The 21771-nt window shown below is 43.6% G+C and overlaps 1 protein-coding gene across 5 annotated transcripts in view; it reads left to right on the forward strand.

Annotated features, from left to right (window-relative positions):
• Positions 1–21771, forward strand: part of col14a1a (collagen, type XIV, alpha 1a) — a 204801-nt gene that overhangs the window by 178774 nt on the left and 4256 nt on the right. For 4 of the 5 annotated variants that reach the window (XM_055634709.1, XM_055634710.1, XM_055634706.1 and 1 more), the window contains exons 40-46: positions 6–59; positions 1838–1891; positions 9299–9370; positions 13572–13607; positions 15782–15848; positions 17563–17751; positions 20056–20133. In XM_055634709.1, the coding sequence (XP_055490684.1) occupies positions 6–59; positions 1838–1891; positions 9299–9370; positions 13572–13607; positions 15782–15848; positions 17563–17751; positions 20056–20133 (550 nt within the window). Of the gene's footprint in view, positions 1–5; positions 60–1837; positions 1892–1958; positions 2013–9298; positions 9371–13571; positions 13608–15781; positions 15849–17562; positions 17752–20055; positions 20134–21771 lie in introns of all 5 variants that reach the window. The other variant, XM_055634707.1, reaches the window with a different exon arrangement.

Here is a 21771-nt window from a genome sequence, read left to right on the forward strand (position 1 = left end):
TCCAGGGTCTGTCGGGTCCTCGAGGACTCTCGGGACGAGATGGGCCACCAGGTCAAAGGGTAAGGTTTAAGAAACAGACTTGGAATGCTGTCAGGTTGACGATGGGTTTTGCTGTGTTAAGCTTCTTAAGGACCACTTCTCTTTAAGAGTCAGCATTAGAACACACCTGTGATGTGAGGCAGAGGTGTGTAGACTGGTTATAATAGCAGGAAGCTTCAAGAATCTCCATCCTGTATGACTCTGGAATTTACCTTTGAGAGTTAGGATCCATAATTTAGAAGATCCCAAAATATTCCCTTTATTGAAGCCAATGAACACTATTCTCCGTGGGGACTATGAACTAAGGAGGTTAATTTCCTTTGGAGAAAGTATCAAATAGGCAATGGTGAATCAGCTACCCTTTACTCTTTGGTCATGATTGGAAAAGAACTTTGGATTGTTGTAGTTTTTTACTGATGCTTCCCTGAGTGAATCCCATGAACATTTTTTTTCCTGATTTTTTTTAAACATTGGATTAGACAACTGAATTTGATAGCTATTTTGATCTGAAAGGCTTCCATAGAATTCAATTGGCCTCCATCCCCACCACGTTCCATATCAATCAGCACCACCATTGCTTCAAGATTCTGCACAGCACTTACATAGAAACATAGAAACATAGAAATTAGGTGCAGGAGTAGGCCATTCGGCCCATCGAGCCTGCACCGCCATTCAATATGATCATGGCTGATCATCCAACTCAGTATCCCGTACCTGCCTTCTCTCCATACCCTCTGATCCCCTTAGCCACAAGGGCCACATCTAACTCCCTCTTAAATATAGCCAATTAACTGGCCTCGACTACCCTCTGGCAGAGAGTTCCAGAGATAGGGACTTAGCCTTCAGATACAGTTACTTTTGTGCAGATGGGATTAGCATCCATCCATTTGACGAGATTTAAGTAAATTATTGCCTTACAGCTCATATCTATCTTAACTTTTGGGAACTTTACACAATGCAATGTGATGCAATGTGACACAAAGGGTGGTGGGTATAAGGAATGAGCTGCCAGAGGAGGTAGTTGAGGCAGGGACTATTGCAATGTTTAAGAAACAATTAAATAGGTACATGGATAGGATTGGTTTAGAGGCACATGGATGAAACACAGGCAGGTGGGACTAGTGTAGATGGGACATGTTGGCCGGTGTTGGCAAGTTGGGTCGAAGGGCCTGTTTCCAAGCTCTATGACTGTGATGGGTTGAAAGATAGGCACTAAAGTTTACACAGATCTGCACTCCTGATGAAGAATGCATGGTTGGAAAATGGAGGCCTTAATTTTTGGTCCCAAAATGCTCCCTCTGTTTAACTTAATAAACAGTAAGTACCCTGGGGGCTTCCAACCATGACGTTGAATTCCTGATAAATGAGTTCAAGTCTCGCCACAGGACCGGAGGGACTGCTGCAAAATTGAAAGCGCCATCCTTCATCAGATTTGAAACTCTACCTTCCCTTCCAAGTGTGAGTAAATTATCCCAAGGCGAAATTTCAAAGAAGGTATAATGCATGATGTCATGGGACCAATATTTATCCCTCTAACAATCATTACAAAGAGACAAACTGGTCCTTATCACACTGATTCTATGGGGGGATGGGGTGGGGGTGGGGTTACTGGGCAGATGCTGGCTGCCACATTTCAAACATTACAGCATAAAATGACGACATTCTTTTCACAAGCCACTTTAGCTGCAACTGAAGCGATTGGTACAAACATATTTATGTGCGCAAGTTTATGTTTGCAAAAGGACACCCTATCTTGTTTTAATCACTCAATGACCTGTGTAATCAACTTTTGATCCAGGGTTCTGTGGGTAAAGATGGACCTTCAGGGCTACCAGGCTCACCTGGGCCGATGGTGAGTACATTTGCATGTCTGCTATACTGTAGTAAGACACAAAGATTTAACAATGTCCATTTTTCAGGGTCGAAAAGGTATGGAGGGTCCTCTTGGGCCATCTGGGTTTCCAGGTAGGAGGGTAAGTTTGTTTTGTGTTGCTTAGGAATGATACAAAAAATCCCCAGAATTGGCTGCACCTTCTCCAAGCAGTAGGTCCCACACAGTACTTTGTATCTGATCAAGTACCAGGTCATCTATCTTGGGGGTTGCTACTGTTCAGATTGCGTCTGCTACTAGCGAACGAACATTCATTTCAAATCATGAAAAGCAATCAGCACTGAGGCATATGTTTTTTATAAGCAGAGAAATGTTCTGATAACACTTAAGATTCTGCCATTCCTCTTTAATGTAGACATGGCTATTTGTACGCCACAAATTGTTGGACTCATTCATTTCCAATATTATACCAGGACTCCCCATGAATATTGGTCTATCTTGTCTCAAAAAACAATTTCACTTAGTAGTCCATCACTATCAATACTTGCTCTAATTATCCTTCAAATTTCCCACATCATCTGTTTCTTTGGGCAATCCATTTCATGGTTTTATCACCACCCTCGTTATATCTGACCTGTCTGTTCATGTTCACTTTTCCTGAGCTCATGCAATGCCTGTTCAAAAAGGTGCCTTAGTATTAGTTGCAGTGCCAATAGTTCAAGGCACCAGTTTGCCACTACCTGCTCAGCAGGCAATTAGCAAAGGGCAATAAATGCTGGCCCTGCCAGAGATGAACGTAACTCATTAATGAGTCAAAGATTCCACGGGTCTCACTTCAGAAATATTCCCTGAGAACCATATGTCTTAAATACTTTTGTACAAAGTTGATCCGTTGTTTGTTGGATACATGAGACTACAGAAACATAGAAAATAGGTGTAGGAGTAGGCTATTCGGCCCTTCGAGCCTGCACCGCCATTCAATATGATCATGGCTGATCATCCAACTCAGTATCCTGTACCAGCCTTCTCTCCATACCCCCTGATCCCTTTAGCCACAAGGGCCACATCTAATTCCCTCTTAAATATAGCCAATGATCTGGCCTCAACTACCTTCTGTGGCAGAGAATTCCACTGATTCGCCACTCTCTGTATGAAAAATGTTTTTCTCATCTCGGTCCTAAAAGATTTCCCCCTTATCCTTAAACTGTGACCCCTTGTTCTGAACTTCCCCAACATCGGGAACTGAAATCTGGAGCAAAGAAACTGCTGGAGAAACTCAGTGGTTGGAACTGCACTTGTAGGGAGGATAGGAAACGTTGATGTTTGGGATTAAGACCAGGCATCAGACCTGAGAATGGTATGGGGAAAGTCTTTAAAGAGGAGAGGGGGTGGGTGATATTGGGGCCAGCAGGGGGGTAGGTGGCCATTATCAGATTATTATTAGGGTACGCTATAGGTGGAAGCACATAAAGAAAAATTGGGCAGAGAGAGCCAAGTGGGGGAAGGGTAGGGTGAAGGTGGAGACAAGGTTGGTGGGTGACAAGTGGGGACACAAAGGCTGCCAGTGCATGAATGCATTAAGAAAGGTGTTAACGGGAAGCTTTAGTGGAGAGGTGAAGATGGAACCAGATGAGGATGGGGGGTTTGGTGGGTGAAAGGTGAGGGTAATAAGTAATGGAACCATAAGGGGGAGGGGATGGCAATGGGTAATGGGGGATATGGGAAAATTGACCGAAATGGGAGGACTAGAATTGAATCGGAAGGGTTGGGGGTTGAGGCAAAACTCTTTGTTTCGAGTAAAATTTACTCTTTCTCTTGGAAATTCTTTGTTGGAGATGCTGTCTAAAGTGTCCACTGAAATAAGGGAATAATAGTGTTTAGAATTCTTTGGGTATTGTCAGTCATTCTTTGACGCAGCATCTAATACATTAGCATTTCATGAAAAAATAAAGTAGAATTAGTAAGAAGCTGTTTCCAAACTCATGGGTCAGGCCAACTGCACCCATGTTCACTCTGCCGTGATGTTTACTGGATTCAGTCAATAATTGAGACGTAAGATTGACCAGACTCGTGTCATAATTCATCTTTATAGAGTTTACCTTCCCAAAGATGTGAAACGTGAGGTGTTTCCTGCTTTCCTTCCCCTTGTTATTCTGCGTACGTAATTCTCTGGAACGGCAACCCTCGTTTCTTCAGCTCATTACATTTATCATGATTTCTTGAACATTTACCCCAGGAGTGGTCTCTTTTACACCCTTCTCAGCATCCCCTACTTTACTTTCCATGAATGGACCTTGGCCACCAAGCACCGTGCCACATCTGAAAGTAGCAACCTACCGTAGCTGGACGGCATAATCCGTGTGATGGGCAGGAATGTACAATCGCATCGATTGCTCTCAAACAATTGCTCAGAAATCTGTTGGGGTGACGACCCAAAACTGGCAAATACATGAAGAAAATGTATTAAACATTTGGAAATAAATTGCAGTTGGCAAGGCGACAGAATGGTTGGGCTAAATAACACCAACTGTACATGAAGCAATGGCTAACATGTCCGATGATGGTACTTGACAGTTACACACAAAGTAGGATGCTACTTCATTTATCAGCTCCAGATCCCCTATTGCTGATTCTAATACAGATTAAAAGTTGATTTTGGCCTTTATTTACCACCATTGCTTGTTTGGCTTAATGCATGCACTTGTATTTACCCACAAGCTTCCTAATGGAATACAGTGGCACCGTTCATTGACAGGTAATCTCTGAACCTGGTACCTCCACACCTGGCATCACATGGCATTACTCAAAGAATGCAAAGTCAGTGGAAGCTGACCAGCTGAAATTCTACTTCACACTGGCGCTCACGGTCAAATTGACCTCCCACAGTGAGTAGGGAAACAAAAAAAGACTGCAGATGATGGAATGTGGAACAAACGGAAGCAAGTTCAAAAGACCTGTTAAGAGGTGCAGGGCTCTACATTTGCAATCCTGATCACACATACAATCACATCTATTCCAGTTGAGTGTAAAGAAACGAGCTGCTGGTGGAACCCAGTGGATCAGGCAACATCTGTGGAGGGAAATGGACAGTCAAGGTGTCGGGTCAAGACTCTTCCTCTGGACTAGTTCCTCCAGCAGTTTGTTTTTCTGCTCCAGATTCCAACATCAGCAGTCTTTTGTGTCACCCTGAAGTTTAGAGACTGGCCAATGGAGAATGATAATTGCTTCCTGTACTTCATGTTTTTGTTACAGTGGAGATTCCCCATATTTCCTTCTGGAACCCAAACCAAAATTAATTTCCTGACAACAGATTAAATGTAGAGTATGTTTGTTGCCCAGGAGGAGACGTGAGAGGCAAGTAAACTGACAATGAGCATTGTTCAGCATTAACGCTGGTTTAAAGACTTCTGCTCAGTCTAATGCCCTGCTTTACCCAGCTGAATGTGACTATGTGAAGAAGCTAATTTAATTTCCTCTGCATTTAATGTATATATATAATAACAGAGCATGGAGGATCTCTTTGAAAAACAAACTCATCTGGTTTTGACACAACCAGCGTGCTTTAATAATAACACTCCAAACTGCATATTTGTGTAAATCTAATGGGCTTTGATGTTTTCCTCAGGGTGATACTATAAGCTGCCATCCTTTAAAAAATGCTTCCATTGTTCAAACCATATCATCCTGGATCAGAAAAGATGTGAATAAAGCCACATATAATTTCCTGTGAACTCCCCCATTTAATTTACAACTGAAGTATAAACATTTAGGCTTCATTTTTTCCCATATCTTCTGTTGCATTTACCACCCTTTAGCATTGCAGGATCATACAGCAAGGATGAAAGCCAGTCAGCTCATCAGGCTTATTCTAGCCATTTGAAAATGCTCTCCACTCACACCTAATACTCCCCTTTTGCCAAACCCCTACACACGTCTGAAGAAGCGTTTCGGCCCGAAACGTTGCCTTTTTCCTTCGCTCCATAGATGCTGCTGCACCCGCTGAGTTTCTCCAGCTTTTTTGTGTACCCTACACATGCTTGTGTTTTTTTAGTATATGTGTAGTTCCCTGCAAAAGCTACTATTGAATCTAATTCCACCACCTATCAAAGAGCAAAAAGGGGAAGAAAATGTAGGTAGAATTTTGTTATACTAAAATCTGTAAATAAAAATCAGCCAGATATTTTCCGCAGTTACTCAGAAGCAGATTATAAGTGAAATACCTCAAGGTTTTTGTTTGAGAATCTAAATTGAGAAGATAAACCAACAAATGAAGATCTGTGAGAGGGGAAAGGTTTAATAGGAATAAGGAGCAACATTTTTATACAGATAGTGGTATGGACATGGAATGAAATGCCAAAGGAAGTGGTTGAGGCAGGTGCAATATCAATGTTTAAAGACATTTGGCAGGTTCACAGATAAGAACGGTTTAGAGGGAGGGATACGGGTCAAAGTCAGACAAATAGGAAAACGTGAATAGCTTGGGTCTTTTGGTCAACGTTGAGTTGGGCTGAAGGACCTATTACCGTGCTGTATAACCCCATAATCCTGACCGAAGGCAATCTCCGTTATATTAACCTTGACAGACAGCCAAAGGCAGGCAGTCCCATTTAGAAATAATGATGGCACTATTTAAGTTACAGCAATGATAACCAATGACCAAAAATTAGCTGTTCCTGCAGATAGCATAGATCCTGCAAATAACCTGTCCCATGACAATTGACCAAAACATGCATCCTTTCTGCCAGGCTAACACAGGCTGATCAATCTTCCCCTGCAAGATGTTAGAGCTGACTGATGTATTGACTAGCCGACTACATTATTGCATTCAAGTTGGTGCATTTGCTAATTCCAAGCCCCTTCTGAATGTGAATCTAAATAGTTGGTTCACAAAAATATAAAATTTCATCTCATCTACGTTCTGAGCTAAGTTAACAGAAAGCAGAACCTAATTCTGTAAATGGCAGAAAGTTAATTTTTATCATAGAAACATAGAAATTAGGTGCAGGAGTAGGCCATTCGGCCCTTCGAGCCTGCACCGCCATTCAATATGATCATGGCTGATCATCCAACTCAGTATCCTGTACCTGCCTTCTCTCCATACCCCCTGATCCCCTTAGCCACAAGGGCCACATCTAACTCCCTCTTAAATATAGCCAATGAACTGGCCTCAACTACCCTCTGTGGCAGAGAGTTCCAGAGATTCACCACTCTCTGTGTGAAAAAAAGTTCTTCTCATCTCGGTTTTAAAGGATTTCCCCCTTATCCTTAAGCTGTGACCCCTTGTCCTGGACTTCCCCAACATCGGGAACAATCTTCCTGCATCTAGCCTGTCCAACCCCTTAAGAATTTTGTAAATTTCTACAAGATCCCCTCTCAATCTCCTAAATTCTAGAGAGTATAAACCAAGTCTATCCAGTCTTTCTTCATAAGACAGTCCTGACACCCCAGGAATCAGTCTGGTGAACCGTCTCTGCACTCCCTCTATGGCAATAATGTCCTTCCTCAGATTAGGAGACCAAAACTATACGCAATACTCCAGGTGTGGTCTCACCAAGACCCTGTACAACTGCAGTAGAACCTCCCTGCTCCTATACTCAAATCCTTTTGCAATGAAAGCTAACATACCATTCGCTTTCTTCACTGCCTGCTGCACCTGCATGCCTACCTTCAATGACTGGTGTACCATGACACCCAGGTCTCGCTGCATCTCCCCCTTTCCCAATTGGCCACCATTTAGATAATAGTCTGCTTTCCCGTTTTTGCCACCAAAATGGATAACCTCACATTTATCCACATTATATCTGTTGTCATCGGAAGCGGAAGCTTCCAAGAGTTAACCTTTGTGAACAATGGTAACATTTTTGGAAATGCAGTAACTCTGTCACAATAGATGCTGAGGAAAGGGAAGGAACTACAGTTGCGTTTATGGCTGTGGTTTTCAATTTGCATTTTCCAGGCGTTCTAAAAGATCTGGAAGTACAATTTGCGCAACTCTTTTAAAACCGCATTAATTGACGACAGCTTTGTCATTTCTTTCAAAGAACTTGGAAGCAATCCTCCATGTTTTATAGGTTGGCTTTGCTTGTGTTTGTTTATTTACATTATACGCTCTGTTTAATGGTCTTTACGTTGTTTTTCATGCTTATTCATATTCATCCATGATATTCACTTGTAATATATTTGCAGATCTGAAATCTTATTCTGTGATCTCTTGCAATTCCAAAGATGTATTGTTAATAATGCAGACATAATGCAACAAACCTGACAACGAACATTTATAAATAATAAATATCAACAACTGCATCCCCCCGTTAGTTCCGTGCCATGTTTTCAAAAGGATGCTAAGAGCTTAAAGCACCAATGTCTGTGTGGTATGTTCACTGTATGAGGAGACATGCGTAAATGTAATCCCTACCTCCTTTATCAATATGTTATACTGGTGTTCCAGGTGCGACAGAGGTTCACCTGCATCTCCTCCAACCTCATCTATTGTATCTGCTGCTCTAGATGTCAGCTGATCTACATCGATGAGACCAAGCGTAGGCTTGGCGATCGTTTTGCCGAACACCTCCGCCCGGTCCTCATTAACCAACCTGACCTCCCGGTGGCTCATCACTTCAACTCCCCCTCCCATTCCATATCCGACCTCTGTCCTGGGTCTCCTCCATGGCCAGAGCGAGCACCACCGAAAATTGGAGGAACAGCACCTCATATTCCGCTTGGGGAGTCTGCATCCTGGGGGCATGAACATTGAATTCTCCCAATTTTGTTAGCCCTTGCTGTCTCCTCCCCTTCCTACCTGTCCCTCAGCCCTCGGGCTCCTCCAGCTCCTTTTTCCTTTCTTCTCCCCTCCCCCACCTCCCATCAGTCGAAGGTAGGGTTTTGGCCCGAAACGTTGCCTATTTCCTTCGCTCCATTGATGCTGCTGCACCCGCTGAGTTTCTCCAGCATTTTTGTGTACCTTCACAAATTAAATCCCTGGTTATTAAAAAATATTTCTTGTTAGGCTTGAATGACTCCTCTGCACTATTATTCACACCACACAGCACAAATACAAAGTACAGGGCTTGCTTAGTGCAACCACCATTTATTAATGAGAACACGTATTTTTTAATATTTAATATTAATGTAAAACAAAGGGTTAGTGTTATTTTAACATTTTTATTTTTGGGATTATTTTTCCATATTTTCCGTTTATGATGGATTAAATGGAAAATGAGAGTTCAAATGGAGCCTGTGGCAGAGTTTGCTGTAAAATCCTACAGTTTCCCTGCTCGTAGCAAATTTAAATGCTCGTTTCCTTTCCCCTGTGAGGCAGCAAATTTTGATCCGAGGTCTTTGCAAGCCCCAAATCTGTCTCAGTCGGTATGCTTAGAGCAGTTTGTGCATCTGTGCTGTGGAATTAACATTGCATTGAATGATTTTCAGGGAAGTCCAGGAGTCCCTGGTTCCCCTGGAGCTGCAGGAAGTCCCGGTTCCCAGGGCCACATCGGACCTCCCGTAAGTAGAATATTAACAGGTTGTATCTCTGGAAATGGAAAAATGCATTCTTCAACAGAAACGAGATGAAAACTGAGGTAGAGAATCAATTTCTTACTTCACCAGTGTGCAGACGGCCTGGCAGAAGGAATGTGTTGTGACAGTCAGGCCAGCTTATGAATAGTTGAAGCCGGATACAGATGTGCAGATGCTAGTTTCTTGTTCTGACTGGATAATCATAGCAGTAGATTCACAGATGTTCAATTCAACATCAACTATACAGTGCTGTGGATGTCAAGAATCATCAAGTAATTCCATTTCTGATGTTGTCAGGGTAGTTTATTTGGCATTTTACATTTGGATGAATCTAGCTTTTGTATGGGCTTCAAGGAAGAAATGCAGCTAATTGAATTGAATTTAAATTGATAAATGTTATTACATTTTATACATTTTACAAATATGTATCATACAAGGAATTTGCCTTGATGCTTTGCTCACAAGTAGCAACACGATATACAGTAGACAATTAAAAATAAAACATTATAATTTAAACATTTGAAGAATTAAATAAAATACCAGAACAAAAGGCGGCTACAGACTTTTGGTTGTTGAGTAGAGATACTGCTCATGGAAAAAAAGCAGTTTTTATGTCTGGCTGTGGCGGCTTTGACAGTTCGGAGTCGCCTTCCAGAGGGAAGTGATTCAAAGGTGGCCAGGGTGAGAGGGGTCAGGGATGATCTTACCCGCTCGCTTCCTGGCCCTTCCAGTGTAGTTCGTCGATGGGGGGAAGGTTGCAGCCAACAACCTTCTCAGCTGATCGGATGATTCGTTGCAGCCTCCGGATGTCGTGCTTGGTGGCTGAGCCAAACCAGACCATGATGGAGAAGGTGAGGACAGACTTTATGATGGCCGTATAAAACTGGAGCATCATTGCCTGCGGCAGATTGTGTTTTCTCAGCTGCCGCAGGAAGTACATCCTCAGTTGTGCCTTTTTGACTGTGGAATCGATCGTGGCCCCCCACTTAAGGACCCTGGGGATGATGGAGGTGTTGTTGATGATGAGTGGGGGGGAGCTTTCCTAAAGTCTACAATCAATTCCACTGTCTTAAGAGCGTTGAGCTCTAGGTTGTTGCGATTGCACCAGGCCGCCAGCTGTGTCGCTTCCTGTCTGTAGGCAGATTCCTCCCCATCCTGGTTCAGTCCAATTAGGGTTGTGTCGTCCGCAAACTTGAGAAGCTTGACAGAAGAGTCTGTGGAGGTGCAGTCGTTAGTGTCGAGAGAGTAGAGGAGAGGGGAGAGTGTGCAGCCTTGCGGTGCTCCTATGCTGAGGGTCTGCGGGTCCGAGATGTGCTTTCCCAGCCTCACATGCTGCTTCCTGTCTGTCAGGAAGTTAATGATCCACTGACAGAGGGGTTCAGGTACAGTCAGCTGGGAGAGTGGTGTTGAATGCAGAGCTAAATTCCACAAATAAAATCCTTGCATAGGTTCCCTGGCGGTTTGGTGGTACCCCGTTCTGGCTTGTATTGGAATTGGTTGTATTCATCACATGGCCTGTTGTCACCGGCTGCCTTGCCCCATATTGCTGCCACACCCATCCCCATGATCCCTGCCTCCCCACCCTCCACAGCTTCTATAGCGAGTAAACACAAGCATTGTAGGAAGATGAATGTACACAATTTCACTCCAATGCTCTGGATATTTTGGTTTAGAAATCTTCTGGTGATTAATCTTCAATTCATGGGAGTCTAGACCAATGATTGTGTGTCCCCTTTGTAAGAATTTTCTTGAAACGGTTTCGCCATTTCCTGATGGCGCTTGGAAACATTAGTATTCCAAGAGTGGTGGCATGGCGGTGCAGCGGTAGAGTCGTTGCGTTACAACGTCAGCAACCTGGGTTCCATCCTGACTCCAGGTGCTGTCTGTACGGAGTTTGTACGTTCCCCTTGTGACCTCGTGGGTTTCCCCCGTTTGTTTATTACCCCCCCACACGCCAAAGACATACAGGTTTGTCGGTTAATTTGGCTTCGGTAAAAAAAATTATAAATTGTTCCTTGTGTGTAAGATAGTGCTAGTAAGGGGTTAGCTGGTCAGCGTGGACTCGTTGTGCTGAAGGGCCTGTTTCCGTGTTGTATCTGTAAACTGGACTAAAAGAGTGAATTCATGGCCCCAGCTCATCTAACCTTGAATATGCCCACTATTGAATATTCTGCCCTCGGGGAAGCCAGGGTTCTGCCCTCTTCAGCTAACAGAGTGAGGAGGTAGTCTTCCTGGTCAGAGCAGGCGGGTTCTCATAGTTCATTTATGGAAGTCAAGAGGACCTAGTCGAATTCATTGCCCATATATTGTGACTTTTGAATGTTTAGGGAACACACACAGGGCGATTTTTATTTTTTTGTATCTCTGCTCCCCAATTGGCACCTGTTGCTAATGTTCTATTTGTGATGTAAAACAGTGTTCTCAACAATTCAATTCCAAATATTTTGATGCACCAATGCATTCAAGAATGAATAAACCGCTAATGAGATTTGTTGTGTAGTTAAAGTTAAAGAGCTTCCAGATTCTGCCCAGGAGGCCTACTTCACAAACCAAACAGAAAATGTCCCTCAGTTAATTACATTTAACAAAATACTTGACATCTCTGGCATTTCCTAACTCTCAATAGTTCCGGCCAAAAGTTTTCTTGAAGTTATTGTTTCTCTGTTAATTAGATGCTGAATTAGAGTAGGCTCTTCCAATTAGACAGTGCACACAACCTATTCATTTCAATCACTGAAAGGAATGATTCCACTACAAAGAAAGTAACTTGACAAAGTTGTAAGCTTCTTGGAGGTCGGTGAAAGCGTTCCTGTTGAGCATAAATTTGCTGGAAAATGCTTGTTTTTCTTCATGGGGACAGGTTATAAGTCACACAGATTTGATCACCAGTGAGGATTTGAGATAATTAAGTAGCCTGATTGGGAGATGAGAAGAGTCACAGATTGGAATCCATCAGAACTGCATTTCAAGAAGCCATTGATTTACTGCATTTAGTTCATATTGTAGTTCTGACAGTAAACGGAGCCTTCCTGTGTATGGAATAACAGATTCAGCGATTAAGGAAGTACAGAAACGAAATGCATTTAGCAGTAAGTGTCCGGAGGGGGGGGGGGGGGGTGGTGATTGGCAGTCACCGAGGTACGTTGTTTAGTAGAGTGACAGCCGCCGGAAAGAAGCTGTTCCTCGACCTGCTGGTTCGGCAACGGAGAGACCTGTAGCGCCTCCCGGACCGCCCTCCGCAGACAGCGCTTGCTTTTGGACAGACTCTAATGAAAATATGGAACCGGTGACATCGTTGGGCATGCCATCGACTCCCTTGCTAATTCTCATTTTGAGGCTGAACTACGCTACGTTAAGTTCCAGTGGCCAGCTAACCTACCAGCACGTGTTTGAGATGTGGGAGGAAACAGGGAGCAACAGGGAGGACGTTCAAGCTCCACGCAGATAGCACACGAGGTCAGGATTGAACTAGTTGTTGGAGCTGCGTGACAGCAGTACTACCCACTGCACTATTATGCGATCTCTTCATCGATGCTTTGTTGCAAGTTGGAGACATTGGACACCAATGACTGAATGTGTTTTGATCATCTGATACCTATGATGGGAACCTAGTGAGGATAATCTTGTGTTACCAGCCACAGAAGGCTCTTGCTCCCCACGTAAACATAGAGCATTGGGGCCAGTTATAAAGCAGAGAGCATTGGAAATTTGTGCTGCAAATATTGAATATTCTTGGTCAGAGCTACGAGGTTTCATGTATCTAATAGGATGTGGTCTGCTTTGAAATCTTACAGGGCCCTCCACATCCCATTTGTTTGTGGGTTGGATTTGTTTTCTAGAAGATTTTGACAGACCTAGCAAGATATTCATTGCCGCTTCTGTAATCCAGTTGCTCATAATGGAAGACAATTAAGTGTGTCGTTTTAGATAATGTATGGAATCTCCCTTGTGTCAGTCGACAAAGGCAACTTGTGTCAGGAGAGAGTAGGTCAACAAGGGTGCAAGGAACAGCAGGTTCACAACAAATTGGGCAGAGACAGGAAGGGGTACAAGAGAAGCAAAGATATCAGCACAGATCAGCCAGGCAGAATGGTTGCTTCATTGACGCAGATTTGAAGTAACTGGTGTTTCTGAACTCGGTACATTTTTATTTCAACTTTTTCATCTACTTTTAATTTTATTGCAGGGTGCTCAGGGTCTGAAAGGAGAGAGGGGCCCGAGGGTAAGTTTCTAAATACCAGTTTAAAATAATGTTATTCTAGAATGCATACATGGGATTTACTGTGCAGTAGCATAAGTGCCTGCTGTGGCAGTATTTTGATTACATGATAATCTGTAGAATGTTGTATATTCCTGTTAATAAATTAAAACAAAAAACACTGTATTAAAGTCTTACTGGTGTAGATTTTGCAGGCAGTTACTTTTACTTAACTGCAGTGAGTACAGGTTTCAGGGTTCCCATGTGAATGAAGGCATTTCAAACTTACTGGCGACCACTGCTCGTACCTTTGAAAAGCATCTAAGCTTTTCTGATGATTTCCGATTGTTTTCCGCCTCCTTCCCTGTGGAACCCTGGAATAGGGCAACATTTTCTCCTAGCATTCCCATTGGGGAGGCTGTGCGTGCGGACACAAGGAACTGCAGATGCTGTAATCTTGAGAGAAGCACAAAGTGGTGGAGTAACTCAACGGGCCATGCAGCACCTCTGGAGGGAACAGATGTGTTCTAACATGTGCACGGAGATTGCGTCAGGCAAATAGGAAGGACGTTTCCCGGGCTGAAGAGTTTAGAAACATACAAAATAGATGCAGGAGGAGGCCATTTGGCCCTTCGAGCCAGCACCGTCATTCATTGTGATCATGGCTGGTCATCCACAATCAGTAACCCGTGCCTGCCTTCTCCCCATATCCCTTGATTCCGCTAGGCCCCTAGAGTGCTAACTCTCTTTTAAATTCATCCAGTGAATTGGCCTCTACTGCTTTCTGTGGCAGAAAATTCCCCAAATTTACAACTCTGGATGAAAGCTTTTTTTCTCATCTGTTTTAAATGGCCTACCTTTTATTCTTAGACTGTGGCCCCTGGTTCTGGACTCCCCCATCATTGGGGACATTTTTCCTGCATCTAGCTTGTCCAGTCCTTTTATAATTTTATATGTTTCTATAAGATTTCCTCTCATCCTTCTAAATCCCAGTGAATATAAGCCCAGTCTTTCCAATCTTTCCTCGTATGACATTTCCGCCATCCTGGGGATTAACCTCGTGAACCTACACTGCACTGCCTCAATAGCAAGGATGTCCTTCCTCAAATTAAGAGACCAAAACTGCACACAATACTCCAGATGTTGTCTCACCAGGGCTCTATACAACTGCAGAAGGACAGCTTTACTCCTATACTCAAATCCTCTCATTATGAAGGCCCACGTGCCATTAGCTTTCTTCACTGCCTGCTGTAACTGCATGTTTACTTTTAGATTAAAACTAAGGTTCTCGGGAAAAATAAGGGCAGGCCATTTAGGACTGAGAATGAGGAGAAATGTATTTTAGCTGAGGTGAAAATCTTTGGAATTCTGATTTCAGAGATCAGAAATCAGAATGTAGAGGATCAGTCTTGGAGATGAATCAAAACAATGAAATCAATGGATTTCTGGATGTCAAGAGATATGTGGGACGTTGCACACAAAATGGCATTAGAAACATAGAAAACAAGTGCAGGAGGAGGTCATTCGGCCCTTCGAGCCAGTACTGCCATTCATTGTGATCATGGCTGATCATCCCCTATCAATAACCTGTGCCTGCCTTCTCCCCATATCCCTTGACTCCTAGAGCTCTATCTAACTCTCTCTTAAATCCATCCAGTGACTTGACCTCGACTGCCCTCTGTGGCAGGGAATTCCATAAATTCACAACTCTGTGGGTGAAAACGTTTTTTCTCACCTCGGTCTTAAATGACCTCCCCTTTATTCTCAGACTGTGGCCCCTGGTTCTGCGGTAGAAGTATGTGATAAAGCAGGTTTGAAGGGCCAAATGGCCTGCTTGTATTACTTATAGGAACAAGAGGAATAACTGAACAGGGGGATAACATTTCCAACTATGTAGATACAATGGGAGAAATCACACAGGAGAAGAATGTTAGCTCTCACTGAAATATGTTCAGTTGTAGCCATGGATAATCATTTTGTATGGCTCATAAAAAGGGACTAAATAAAGAAATGAAGGTATTTAAACAGTATCACGTTAGACTGTAAGTGTTCGCATGGCGATTACTTCAATGGGCGATCTTTGCTTAAGCAGAAATTGTATTAAACATTAGTGTTCTAATCGATTGTGATATGAATCCAAAGTAAATCCACAGCCTTCGGTTGTAACAATTGTACTGTTCTTGTTGGTATTATTTCAGGGAGACGTCCAGTCACAGAGTACAGTCCATGACATTGCTCAGCAAGTGTGTGAGCAGCTCATCCAGAGTAAGTAATACTGTTTGCTGTATGAGACGTACAGGGGTTTATTGGAAAAGACCAGGGGCGGCAAGTGGCGCAACGAGTAATGCTGCTGCTGCCTCACAGCTCCAGCCACCCTGGTTCAGTCCTGACCTCCAGCACTGTTTGTGTAGAGTTTGCAAGTTCTCTGCGTGATTTCCTCCGAATGTGCCAGGTTCCTTCCACCTCCTACAGATGTGCAGTTTGATAGGTTAATTGGCAGCAATTAGCCTGTCAACCTGCACATCTGTAGGTTGATAGGCTGCAAACTGCCCTAGTTTGTAGATGAGTGGTGGAATCTGTGGGGAATTGATGAGATGGGAGAAGAATATAAAAACAAGATTAATGTAGGATGAGTCTAACTGGGTGGTTGGTTGGTGCTCAGTACAGATGCCGCTGGGTGAAGGGCCTATTTCTATGTTGTAACTCTCAATGACAAGGTTTTGGATGGAGATACCAGTGTTAGGATGCAAATTAATGTTGGATGGTCAGCTTCCCACCCCTTCTTCTTGCATATGGCGTGCACAGCCTAAAGTTGTAGATCAAACATTAAACTGAACTCCTTCCTGCTCCCACCATGAATGTAAAAGATCCTGCAGCATTACCTGTATCTGTCGCGACTGTCCTGAACCTATGTCAACCACTCATCACACAACACCAATACAGATTATCTGGTCAGTGACTCTGGAGGTGTCTGGAGCCAGCTGTTCATACATCCATCTTCTGCAGCAGAGGCACAAATCACAAACTCTCGGTGCAAGTTAGGGCTATGAAAAGGCAAACTAAGCAATGTAGCCATGTCTAGGGGGAGAGAATCAAAAAGGCTTCTGCTTCTGCAGCTGCTGTAAGGGGAAGTTTAATAAACACACATGGAGTGTCAAGAAACCATAGGTATTACTCATTGAAAACTCATGAGATATGGAGCCACCAACTGGACCAGTGTGGTGAAAACTGTGTGTAAAAGTAGGTCCGCTATAAACATAATTCTTGTGTTTGTAAGAAACCTTCTATTATATAAAATTGCATTATAAAGACAATTGTGTCAATGGGGTAAAGAGGGCAAAGGACTAGAGAATTTCAGACTTGCACTAAAGGTTATTTTTCCTGCAGAATTTTCAAAAATAATGTTCTTTTTAATAACAATGTTTCTTTTTGTTATGCAAGATAAAATCCAAAAAGTTGTCTGTTACATTTTAATAGAGTATTGTTGCACGTGTCAATACAAGCAAATGCTTGTCAATTTCAATGGCCTCCTGTAGTGATAGTCTGTTCTGTAGTGGTAATGGTGTCTGACTACTGCAGGAAAGTTACCAGGAAACAGTTTTTTGTCCCCTGCACTGTTTAAATCCAAGGTGGCTTTTTTTTCTCTGCTTGTCAATTTTCAAAGTGACTTTTAAATGATGCTCAAGTTCCCAATCGAAGTTACATTGTAACCAATACATATAATACTCCCTAATTCATCACTTGCGTTTTATCCAGTTTGTATAATGGAAACATGAGTTCAAACAGAACAATCTGTAATTTGTATGGTCAGGGTCACAGATGCTTCAAGAATTAAAAATCTCGATTTCAATATTATATTTTTCCCTTGCTCAATTTCATAGAATCATTTCTACAAATATGTTGTTTTGTCCTTGAACCAACTGGAAACTCTGTAGGTGCCAATGGGATGAGTGCTAACATGTGGGTTCTCATTTCCTAGGCCACTTATCAAGATACAACTCCATTCTCAACTCCATTCCCAGCAACTCCGTCCAAGTGCGGGCTGTTCCAGGGCCTCCCGGAGACACTGGCCGTGACGGAACAGCAGGTCCAGCAGGAGAACCCGGACCTCAGGGCCGGCCAGGATTCCCCGGCACGCCGGGAATACCAGGTCGACCAGGAGAAAGAGGTAACTTTACAGATGAACGGAGGCCATTCAGCCCATCTTGCATGTCCTAGGTCGTTGATAACGCTAGGACATTTGCTCAACAGCTGATCTGCTCATTACCACATCATCCTGCTTCAGGTAGTTATCCAATATCCATTCCAATTGCCCCTGAAATCTGATTCTACCACCCTGCAGCTTGTGCATTCCAGGTTATAACTTCCCATTTCAAAACATTTCTCCTCAGCTCCTTCCTTTGTAGACGGCCTTAAGTGCCTCTCCTCTGCTCACTGACACTCATGTCACTGGGGGAATTTTTTTCCCCCCATTTACACAACATGCTTCATAAGTTTGAACACCACTGCTGAGCATGCCCTTAACTTGCTCTCTTGGTAGGAGATGGTTCCTTGCCATTTATGGAGAATGATGTGGGTTACAGCCAGTTTTGTAAGAAATAAATCATTTGTCATTATTACTCGGGTTGGTGTAAAACTAGCCTTCAGAGCAGATTATAAAACTTTGGATATTAATTGTACAAATGGGAGCACTTTGAATAAGCACACTGTAATATGAGAATCATTCAAAAATGATTTAGTGACATAAGAACAGAGGGAGGATGTTTAACCCCTTGAGTCCTGGTCCATCATTGTATCAGACCAGGCCTCATCTCTACTTCAACTCCATCTCTTTGATTTAGTTCCACAACATTTATGACCCCCCTGTCCAACGCAGATCCATCACACTCAGATTGAAATATTTTCCTTCAGCTACAAACTAAAAGGTTTACGAGTTCCATCTTATCCCCACTCCTTGTGAGAGGAAGAGTTTCTTGACATTACCCCTGAATTAACTGGTCAGATTTTCTAGCCCCCAGATTTGCACTCTCTCCACAAAGGGAAACATCCACTGATTATCTTAAATATCTTGAAAAGAGCCACTCATGAATAAGTTTGTGTGAAAGGAGAAGAATTAGGTAATTTGGGCCATCAAGCCTGCTTCACCATTCAATCGTGGCTGATCTATCTCTCCTTCCTAACTCCATTCACCTGCCTTCTCCACATAACCCCAGACACCTGTACTAATGAAGAATCTATCTATCTCTGCCTTAAAAATATCATTTGTTTTGCTCCACAGCCTTCTGTGACAATAAATTCCACAGATTCATCACCCTCTGACTAAAGAAATTCCTAATTTCCTTCCTAAAGGAGCGTCCCTTAATTCTGAGGCTGTGACCTCTGGTCCTAGACTCTCCCACTAGTGGAAACATCCTCTCCACATCCACTCTATCCAAGCCTTTCACTATTCTGTATGTTTCAATGAGGTTCCCCTTCCTCCTTCTCAACTCCAGCGAGTACAGGCCCAGTGCCGACAAATGCTCGTCATAAGTTAACCTACTCATTCCTGGGATCATTCTTGCATATTAAGTCCAAACGTGTTGTGCGCCCACAATCCCAGACCCATCAGCAAAACCCACAATTCTAATTTCTGATGACTTCAAAATGTATTTTTATTTGCTGTACTTTTGACTAAAAGCAAATATGACTATTTCCCCACATCCTATTACACGTTTCATTTTCTTCCCCATTCAGTTAAACTGTCCCTGACCTTCTGCAAACCTTCTTGCATCTTCTTCACAGCTCACTTTCCCATCTAACTTTATGCAGTCAGCAAAAATGGTATAATGTAATATCAATGGTTCATCATTTAAGTTTCCTAACAGGGCCACCAAAATACAAAGCTCGGTTGAGAACCGAAGCAGAACTCTCCTCACTTACGGCATTTACTCATGCTCTATACTCATGTTGAACATCACGCATTCACAGAAAGCCATTTAACCACAAGGCTGAGCCAAGTTGACCGATTTGTATCCTGACAGCACCCAAGCACTGGCTCCATCTCCCTCAGTGCCCTTAGTTAGAAAAAAATCCATCAAACCTACCACTATTAATTGAATGCCAGCACCCACTGCTTTTGGTAGGAGTTCTCTCCTTCCACAATTGTCTGCGTGAACAGATGTTTCCATATGTCTCCTGAACCCAGGCACTGGCTGTGTCCTTTTGTCCTAATTAGTCCCCAGACACAATTTTCTCTTCATTAACTCTACTGATTTCTTTCAAAAACCTAATTTATCTGTCGATACTGTTTTGTAAGTCTACCCCCATTATCTCACCCATGGAAACAGGTACTATTCTGGTCAGCACAGAACAGTTGAACAAAGGCTTTCATTTGGTTGAAATTATGAGTTTGTTGATGCTCTCAAAGTGAGCACCAACTTGTGTCACGTGCTCGATGAGATGAATGCATTCAAACGGTCTCGTTTTTTTCTAGGTTCGCCGGGCGAAAAAGGAGAGCGGGGATCTACTGGGTTTGGTAAACAGGGCCCAAGAGGAACTCCAGGAACTCCAGGTAAAACCCAGCTTTCTGCTGCATCTATTAAATATCATGTTTGAAAGCACATACCATCAGATCTGGGAACAACTTCTTCCCCACTGTTATTAGACTACTGAATAGATATAGATATGCCATTTATTGTCACTATACATGTACAGTGAAACTGAAAGCTGCTCGTACTCAGTGCATACATACAATTTTACACAAAAAACAAGAAACAGAAAAACAAAACAGAAGGGAGATGGGGGGGGGGAATAGGTGCACAAATTCTACGGCGCTACATACATATATACATATATACAGATGGAAGTCCGTGTTGGGCGGTGTAGTCAGTGCATGTGTGGATTTGAATTTATGGTAGATATAATTCTCGGGAAGCAGCTATTCCTGAGTCTGTTTGTCCTGGATTTGATGCACCTATAGCGCCTTCCAGAGGGCAGCAGGTCGAACAGTCCAAACGCAGGATGGGAGCTGTCTTTGGTGATCTTCTTTGCCCTGCTAAGGCAGCGGGAGGGGTAGATGTCCATCAGGGAGGGGAGAGGGCAACCAATGATCCTCTGCGCTGTCCTGGTTACCCTCTGAAGCCTCTCCCTGTCTGCCATGGTGCAGCTGCCATACCATGCTGTAATGCAGTATGTCAGCAGGCTCTCGATGGACGAGCGGTAGAAGGTCAGCAGCAGGTTAGAGTCCAGGTTGTGCTTCCTGAGGACCCTCAGGAAGTGCAGCCGCTGCTGAGCCTTCTTGATGACCGCTGTCGTGTTGTCCGTCCAGGAGATGTCAGCCGCGATATGGACGCCGAGAAACCGGAAGGTGTTGACCCTCTCCACACACTCGCCGTTAATGTGTAGGGGGACTAAGTCGGTGCTGTGCCTCCTGAAGTCGACAATGAGCTCTTTTGTTTTCCTGGTGTTCAGAGCCAGATTGTTTTCTGAGCACCAGGTTGTCAACTTCAGGACTTCCTCTCTGTAGGCTGCCTTGTCTCCCTTTGAAATAAGTCCGACCACAGTAGTGTCGTCAGCAAATTTGACGATGCGGTTGTTGTTGTGGGCCGGACTACAGTCGTAGGTGTAGAGACAGTATAAGAGGGGGCTTAGCACACAGCCCTGTGGGGAACCGGTACTCAACCTGCGAGTGGAGGAGAGGTGGGGGCCAAGTCTCACAGTCTGGGGCCGGTTTGTGAGGAAATCCTTAATCCAGGCACATGTGAGAGTGGGGAGGCCGAGAGTGACCAGTTTACCAATGAGGATGTCCGGGATGATTGTGTTAAAGGCTGAACTAAAATCCACAAAGAGCATCCTGACGTAGCTCTGCCCCTGCTCCAGATGGCTCAGCACAGAGTGGAGAGCTACGGTGATGGCGTCTTCTGTGGATCTGTTTTGGCGATAAGCGAATTGGTGGGGGTCGAAGTCTGGTGGTAGATAGTCCTTGATGTGCTGGAGGACCAATCTCTCGAAGCACTTCGTGATTACCGGAGTGAGGGCAACAGGACGGTAGTCATTAAGGCTGGTGATGGGAGACTTCTTCGGCACAGGGACGATTGTGGCTGATTTTAGGCAGGACGGAATAACTGCCTGGGCCAGGGAGAGATTGAAAATTCTGGTGAAGATGGCAGTGAGCTGGTGGGCGCACGCTTTGAGCACCTTACCAGGGACT

Source organism: Leucoraja erinacea, chromosome 4 (assembly GCF_028641065.1).
Source record: "Leucoraja erinacea ecotype New England chromosome 4, Leri_hhj_1, whole genome shotgun sequence".
Classification (NCBI taxonomy): Eukaryota; Metazoa; Chordata; class Chondrichthyes; order Rajiformes; family Rajidae; genus Leucoraja; species Leucoraja erinaceus.